Source organism: Alosa sapidissima, chromosome 5, assembly GCF_018492685.1.
Source record: "Alosa sapidissima isolate fAloSap1 chromosome 5, fAloSap1.pri, whole genome shotgun sequence".
Taxonomy (NCBI): domain Eukaryota; kingdom Metazoa; phylum Chordata; class Actinopteri; order Clupeiformes; family Clupeidae; genus Alosa; species Alosa sapidissima.
In genome coordinates this window covers 17105921-17114247 of record NC_055961.1, presented here as the reverse complement: position 1 = coordinate 17114247, position 8327 = coordinate 17105921, and the positions used below count along the sequence as shown (strand labels likewise).

General features: G+C 39.4%; 1 protein-coding gene and 1 long non-coding RNA gene across 3 annotated transcripts; both read right to left on the bottom strand.

Annotated features, from left to right (window-relative positions):
* Window positions 1-56: 56 nt before the first annotated feature.
* rnft1 (ring finger protein, transmembrane 1) lies at window positions 57-4030 on the bottom strand. Of its 2 annotated transcripts, none has more exons than XM_042092576.1 (9): window positions 3851-4030; window positions 2838-3292; window positions 2648-2724; window positions 2463-2563; window positions 2189-2342; window positions 1838-1996; window positions 1653-1718; window positions 1428-1529; window positions 57-1311 (listed from the first exon to the last, which is right to left on the bottom strand). In XM_042092576.1, exons 1-9 carry the CDS (start codon window positions 3874-3876, stop codon window positions 1177-1179), a joined length of 1275 nt encoding a protein of 424 aa, XP_041948510.1. In that variant the 5' UTR covers window positions 3877-4030; the 3' UTR covers window positions 57-1176. The 2 variants fall into 2 exon arrangements, with proteins under 2 accessions (XP_041948510.1, XP_041948511.1); XM_042092577.1 differs by having other exon boundaries at window positions 2838-3289.
* Window positions 4031-5280: 1250 nt separating this feature from the next.
* LOC121709395 lies at window positions 5281-8034 on the bottom strand. Its single transcript, XR_006031947.1, has 3 exons — window positions 7143-8034; window positions 6918-7011; window positions 5281-6822 (listed from the first exon to the last, which is right to left on the bottom strand). It is a non-coding gene; the product is annotated as an uncharacterized LOC121709395 (long non-coding RNA).
* Window positions 8035-8327: the final 293 nt, after the last annotated feature.

Genomic DNA, 8327 nt, shown 5'->3' with positions numbered 1-8327 from the left:
GTTGCCTGACAAAATTTGTGTTTAATCGAAATACAAGACCAAGTAAAAGATGAGGATATAATCAATCAAATGCATTTTATTTATTAATGTGAAATATATCATTTAGGAAAAAACACTTTGTACATGATCCAACTATACTGTGGGACATGGTAAGAAAATAGATGTATCTACTTCTCCCTTAACTCTTTGGTTTTCTTTTTAATATGTGAGTACATGTTTATAGAAAAATAAATCACATCAACATCCTTGAGTCTTTAACATGTTTGCACATACTGCAAATTTTAAATACACAAAGTAGTCAGATTTGTTAGGAAAGGAGATTCCTCGAAGTTTCATTTCAAATGCTGATCAATGAGTAAAGTTGATCACAGATGAGAAATGAATGTATAAATCAGGCAAGATTTGTAGGATCATTATGACAGCTAGTCACAAAATACAATGAAGCATCATGGAAACCAAGAGAGGATAAAAAAAAAAACTGAAACCGCTCAATAATAAAGAGAGCAAACATAAAGCGCCATTCATAGCCCATTTCTTGCGTCCCCAAACCAACTCCTTGCTCCTAGAGTAATCCAGGTGTTAAGGTCCAAGAATGGACTTTTAAAAGAACACCCACAGTAACCATGATGCCCTCCCCCCATTAAAAAAACACCCCCTAAATGGTCTAGCTCAACTTGACTGGAAAGCTCCTCTAATGGTTTAGCCCAACATGATAACAAGCTCCCATAAATGTTTTTACATCACCTCATATGCACCTGAGGATACATGAACGAAAAAATAGTCTTACAAACTGAATATCCCCTCACTGAATTATTACTTAAAACAAAAAGCACAAACAACTACACTACATTAAACAGTATTTTTTTTGGGGGGGGGGGTCAGAAAAGGATTTGTAATAATAAGATAAATGGGGAGGTTATGATATCACATTGGAGTGCAAATTGCACTAAGACTGACTGACCCCAACCAGCCAGAGATACACACACAGCCCTTGAGCAACACTGAGGGCGGGGATGGTTACCCTTTGTGCACTGAGGAGGAGTATTGCTGCCAGACAGCACATTCATGACACTGTGCCTAGTGCCCAACCACACTAGTCAAGTGGTTTACACAATGAGGTGGCTTTTCTCATGTTTAACATCTCCTTTACAACTCCATCCTTCATTCCTTTCACAATCAGTATATTTGTAAGTAAGCAGAGGTGGCACCAGTTTTCCACTTGTGTACTTTGTCCGTGATGACCGTTCTGCAGAGAGGGCACGTCCTGTCCTGGTTCAACCACAAAGCAATGCACTCCTCGCAGAAGATATGCTTTCGGAGACATACAAAAATAATGTTTTCAGCCACAAGCACATCAATTACTATGGATAATTCTGATAGTTTTGTGTGTGTGTGTGTGTGTGTGTGTGTCTCTTAAATGTTTGTACCTGACACAGGAGGACTCGTGGCTCTCTATACTCTGCCCGACATATGGGGCACACATCCCCTGCGTCAGCACACTGACTCTTGGTGGCGGCGGCGCCACTATTCTATAGAATAGATACAACAGGGTAAGCACAAAAAGAAACAGAACACTGAACATGAATAGTGCAAGAACACTGCAAGAAATTCAACATAACACAGACACTCCAGAGTGCAATGAAGGTGCTTACCTCATTGCTGAGAAAGATAGTAATTGTTTTCTGAAGAGAACCCCATTGTCCATAAAGTCCCAAAAGCTGGGAAAACAAAAACTTATTTGTTGAAGAGGTCCACATTGGGGAAATGAAACCTGACTGAAACCCAAAACAGACTAAATGTATGACCACAGTGACATTCTGAAGGAATCTGTTCTTACCTTCAGTATGAGGTAGACCAAAGCAAGCAGGATACCCAGGGTCAGGCCGGTGCGACCATCTTCTTCCTGGTAGGTCACCAGGTAACGAAACCAGGCTGGCAGGGGCACCAATGTCTGGTACACCTGCCCAACCTCCTCAGTCATCATAAACCATTTCCCCTGTAGGGAGCACAGTGACAGTTACGTTGACAAATCATTACACTGCCAGAGTCACTCAGCATTTGCATGTTATAGCACTGTTTGACAATTCTGTTTTTGAGGAAAGGGGAGATGTTTGTAATGTAATGTAAATGTTATGTTTTTGCTGGACTGGTTTTACTTTGTAGGACTTGTTTTACTGGTTATCCTCACCTGAGTCCTGTATGCAGCCATGGAGGTGGGGAGCAGGAGAATAAGGCACTTTAATCCCATGAAGATGAACTTTGCAACAAAGTTGGTCACCCCGACAGCCCATAAGACTTCCCAGAAGCCCAAGGGCTCGATACTGGGGCTCATAAAAATGAGACTGTAGAAAAAGGAAATGACAACAAAAGGAAAAGGAAATGACACAACAAAAATGAGTGAATTGTTGAGTTAAATGTAAAGGGGACTGTCAAACTATCCATATTTGTAAATTCATTCCTACCAGTAGTAAAGTGCATCGCTGAGGAAAGCGTAGTATACCAGGAGTGTGGAAGATATCAGGAACAGCAAGAGCCAAACACACTGAAACTTTGAACGTCGATCCTAGAACACAACATCTGAAATTACTCAAATGTAAGCTACGTAAGTGATTAGGCCTACTTCTGTCACTACGGTTGGTAGACTTACCTGGACAAACACTTGGGTCTGAATATTTTTGTTTACATATACAAAAGTTGTAAACAAGCCAATTCCAACAGCAAGCCCTAAAAGGCAACCATCATACCTATTAGTTGAAGTATTGAACCAAGCCACGTGTTCATAACTTAACATGTGTTGCACATCAGTGATCAACATAGTGTGTATGTAGAGTACATACCTAATGCATGTTGAATAATAAGTTTAGCACAGAGAATGATTATGAACGGAAGACTTTTTTGAATCCAGCGAAAGAGGTAACGAAATTCAGAGAACGATGTGCTCGGCTCTCCATTCTCCAAGTCGGAATCGATGGATTCGTTCTCGGGTTCGGGTTGAGGATGGGGGCGGCTGTGTCCATGGGTATGCGAGTGACTGTGAGAACCTGCTCGGGTTCTGCGCGATGCATGTCTCCCGCTAGGTCCTGTCGATGAGCCAGTCATGGAGACACGGACATCATCTGGTTCCAATGTGTTGAAAGAACCATCCGTGTTGGGTGTCCTCGGGAGTCGCTCTGGTTGCAGTGTTAGGGATAAGCCATTTCCTGAAGGAGTGTGCGTCTCTGATGAATTAGTCTGCATTACAATGGGAGATTCCCTCAGTTTCAACGCTCTTCGGTTCTCGTAGGAATTTCTTCTATGCGTAAAAGGAAATAAAAGGTTGAATGTGACACAAAACAGGCCAAAGCCAAGTTAATCCATGATCCCATGAGAGTATGAGATACCGTTTGGCTACGTCGTACGCTACTCGAAAATCAGTTGACATTTCCTAGCTTTCAAGTTAGTTGAATTTCTCATTTGACAGTGGCGGTGGAAATAGGTCGTTAACGTTACCCACTTTATACTTTGACAAGGTTATAACCTAATGTTACTTGCCAAACAGACAGTCTACGGAGTTTCCAGCATGGCAGCAAATTACAGCGTTAACTTACACATTTAGCTAGAAGGATGCTAGCTAGCTATTTCAGCTACGTTTGGCTTGTATCATTTCTATATTGTGACTAATTTTACATCAGCTGTGAACATGGGCTATTTCTGTGTAGTATTTTGGCTTTAAAGTTCATTTGCACAGAATTATGTCAATATACCAGTCTAGGTTAGTGGCCATTGATGCGCTATGCAGAAATGACAGTGGCTAGCTTGTAAGCTAACCTGCATACAATGTTGACCAATGCATTTTAGTACAAAATACTACCTGTCATGGTGAGTCCGCAGTTTCATGCTAAACCTGGGGTCTCCATTTAGCTAGCTAATAATCTAAGCAGTGCTAAAAATACAGAAAAATAAAATAAAACAAACAAACGAGAAAAAGAAGGCAAGCTAGCTGGCTATGCCTGACCCATCTTTAATCAGAGTAAACATCCTGCTACTCGTGTGACGTTTCCTGTACGTAAAAGGTCAAAGTTACAGGGTCAAAGGAAAGGTCCACGTAGGCACACTAATTTAATTCTAGGCCCATGGATTTAATTCTAGAATTTAATTAAAAGAGAAAAATAAATTGCAAAGATTATCTGGGCCTACTAAATTAACCATTGTGTTATTGCATGTGAGCAGAGCATAACATTGATACATTTCCTCTGAGATCATGATTGCAAACAAGATTTATGTCAAGGACTCATTGCCAATTCCCCAGGCATTCCTTTCAGGGAGTCCACTGTGAGTGGTGTTATTTTCTTTTTCACAATTTCTGAATTGCAAGACAGACACAGACATGTTTCTCTTTGAAACTCACCACCAGCATAAAAACACATGTAGGCTAGATACACTCAAACATGAATTTAACTCCCATACTCTAGTCTAAATCAGCTTTGTTCAGTGATGTAGCCAACTTATTGTAAATTCTTAGATAAAACAATTTTGTCAGCTGAGAGGATGTGCTTGAACGTTTATCTCTGTTGTCTGGCCAGTATAAAATCCGAGATGTTGGGGGTAGCAGTAACATTGTAACATGGTGGTATGGTGTTTGCTGCAGATTTCTTTCTTGTATATAAAAGCAGGTGTAACCATAAAAGAAGTTGGGCCATGCCGTGTCAAATCAGACCAAATCCAGGAAAATGGTTGCTGCACCGTCTCAGATTTTGCTCAAGATTTGAGACATGCAAAATATTTTTTTGGTAAATTCCAATATTCACCCTATATTTTGTGTAATGTTTACACTCTCAGAAATGCCTTATCTTGGGGTTATGGGCATTAATATCTTGAAAATTATTATTCCTAGCCTGTCCAAACTTTGTAGGGTGGAAGACAGACATGTTCTCGATATGATTAGTCAGTTCAAAGGTTGTACTGCATGCCAATTAGTTTTAAATAAGGCCATGTATAAATTGCAAAATTGATGATATTGAGGGTCTTGGTAATTTTTTTTTTTTTGTATCCACATGGCACCAATAATTATTTTGTATGCAAATGCTTTATTAATGTTGAGCCAATATTTGAAGTCTCTGCAACAAATCCACATGAGATATTAAGGATTAAACAAGGTGTGATTGCTTTTTTTGGCAATGTTTATAGAACTAAAATGGTATGTGGGGTAGCTAGTAGGAGCACAAAATCGATTAGGGAATAGCTCAGTTTATAGTCATTTCATGTACAAAGTTCCAAAGATGTACCATGTTTCATTCATACACTTACTTGGTTACATTGCATATACCTATGGGTTTTCATTTTTGACCCTGAGGCAAAACAATGATTTTGACTCAATTTATTTATATTGGCACTTTCTACACTAAATACCCATACACTGAGCTACTTTCACATAGATTTTCAAGTTACTACTACTACTAAGACAAAGGATTTGAACAGAAATATTGTACAGGCCTTGCATTAGTTTTGGGACCCATTCTTGATATAGATCAGGTTTAAACAAAATCTGAGATGGTTCAGCAACAACCTTGTCTGATTTGACACGGAATGACCCAATTAGGCTTACAACAGGACCATAGTCAGAAATGTCCCTTAATCCTTACTGGATAGGATCTACACCAAAGAGAAACCATGACGCCGTTGTGAGTCACTCTGTTTCCTTTTGGCTAAAGCATGTTGCCTGACATGAACTACATGTATAAACATGCTATCTGCTGTTTTCTACCATTACCTTTAGCAGACACTGTTGTCCAAAGTGGCTTATATATGTCAACTATATGACAAGGGATTACATTGTCCCCGGAGCAACTTGGCTTTAAGTGCCTTTCTCAAGGGCACAACGGTGGAAGCCAGGAATTGAACCCACAACTTTCAGACTACTGCACTCTAGCCCAGCTCCTTGATAGACCCAGAGCCTGAGCGTAGTGGAGTGTTAAATATCCATGTTATGAATGTAATTGAGGGTGTGGTATCTTCTTTCCTCCCTAACGTCCGGGGCAAGCAGTCGGACCGTGGCTGGAACAAAAGCTGCTGCGGAACCTTGGCTTGTGAGTGGTAATGCTTACTGGCCAATGATGTCCAGAGTTCTTCCACCTCAACACCCAGCAAAATAATATTACTCAGAGTATGATCGGCTTGGCTTATACTAATAATTGACTCACTAACCGAATGATAGGTGCGGTTTTAGGTTGATATGTGTGTATCTTCACCTCCTCTTGCATTTTACTGGATTTGTAAAACAACAAAGGGGTGCTCTAATTGTTTGGTACACAAGTTGCCCATTGCTGCTCAAACGACTGACTCCCAGCAATAATCAGCACCATTTCAGTAAACGTTTTTTATCGAGTCGTGACTGTACACCATGGGAATACTTGATATGTTTAATACTCTACTCCTGTTGGCGGTTTCCTTGGCTACTGTTTTCTATCTTGTGTATTAAAGGGCCATGCAGTTGGCTGTTGGTGTAGCACCTCGACCACGGTTTCCCCTTGTTATTGTCAGAGTGTTAGTCTAGCAGTTTGTATCTGCCTCTGTTTAAAAGTGGTCACATTTTTCAAAATATCAGAGTTGCAGTCACCACAGTGCTTTGATTTGGTTCCAGTCTTCATTTGTTATGGGAAGGCCCATTACAGCTTGTGTATGTTAAATAAATGCATTTATAAAAAAATTATAAAAAATATTGTCAACAATTGTGCACATTGCTTGATCCACAAAGTCCATCTTAAAAGGTTAATGTTTTTCACCACGGTTCAGCGATCGCAGTGGCCCAAATCCTTTTTTAAATCTCCTTTTTAAACACAGCATCTGAGAAGAGAAATAAGATTTTATGTCACATGTTTTACACTGTAAATAGACAAAAATGTTAATGTATGAAAACCTGTCTACAATGTTCAACTTACACATTTCCACCACCACAGTATAAACGATGGCCTATATATTCATCGTTAGTGCATTTCCGATAACACCTCCCATTCTCACATCCAGCGTAGACATCTGGAAAGAGTACACAACACAGTTTCTATTCAATGGCAGTCAAAAACAGGAGACAAAATGTATAATTGTTAATGTAACCGAGATGATTCCATCAAAAGGAAACAGACTGATAGTAAAGTTAAATTGCTTACTGCACACTAGTGCACTCATCACCATCAGTGCGAAGAACAGCGCGATTACTGGCCTCATGGTTTCTTTCATCATTTTTGAATGTGTCTCTTAAATCAGCAAACCAGACATTTTTAGTAAAGTTGCATTGAAATCATTCAACAAGTGTATTTTTTCAGGTAACTATGACAATTAACCAATATTTGAGATGTGTGAAACACTTTTTGACTGAAATGGTAGACCAAACCTACGCCCTTGTAGGCAGCCTAAACTTTTTTAGGGTGGAAGACACCAAAACTGAAATGTTTTCAGTATGACTGAATCATTAAAAGTGTGTAAGACATTCTCTTTGATTTTCTACAAGGCTATAGATTTGGGAAAAAAAGTGCAAAACCAGTGACCTTAAGGGTAGTATAAACTTGTTTTTGTATGCATTTGGTATCAATCATTATTTTTTTATTTTCATACTATGCTTTCATAATGTTGTAGCAATAATTGAGTTGTCTACATATAATGGATTTTAAGAAGGGGAAGGTTGTGTTTTTCGTCATTTTCATAGAATTAAAATTATATGTGGGGTAGGCACTTGAAAATATGTGAAAGTAGCTCAGTGTATGGGCATTAGTACAAAGTACCAATGTTGTACCATAGATAAATAAATAAAGTCAAAATCATTTTTCAATCATTTTCTTTTTGCCTCAGGGACAAGAATGAAAATGAGGGAGAATGAAAAATGTAACCAAGTAAGTGTATTTATGTATGAATGAAACACGGTACATCATTAGCACTTTATACTAGCCTGGCTAGCGCCACCACTTCTCAATGAGACGTGGTCTGGGAACCAAACGTTCATTTTCTCGTATTTGAAAAAAATGCCCAGATCCGTTTATTGGGTGCCACGGATGTCTATCAAATGCGTCTGTGCATAGCTCATCATCGTCTTGCTTTCCCCCCTGTTCTGTGATTGGTTCCCTATCTCAGGCGAAAATTTGCTCCATGGTCTCCAGGCTGCCTTAGCAGCGTGAATCAAATCGCGCGCAAGGCAGCATGGGAACACCCAGGCTAACTTTATACACAAAATGACTGTAAGAGCTATTCCCACATTGATTCTCATCTTCCTACATGACATTTTTAGATTTGCAAAAGGCAATCACGCCTTATTTTATCCTTAATATCTTCATGTGCATTTGTGGCAGAGACCTCAAATA

Excerpts from the sequence above, each read along its gene's own strand:
- rnft1 (XM_042092576.1), bottom strand. The coding sequence starts at position 3,876 with ATGAAACTGCGGACTCACCATGACAG. Across the intron at positions 2,343-2,462 it reads AGCGATGCACTTTACTACTG|TCTCATTTTTATGAGCCCCA; the intron begins GTAGGAATGAAT and ends CTTTTTCTACAG. Across the intron at positions 1,997-2,188 it reads TGGCTGCATACAGGACTCAG|GGGAAATGGTTTATGATGAC; the intron begins GTGAGGATAACC and ends TGCTCCCTACAG.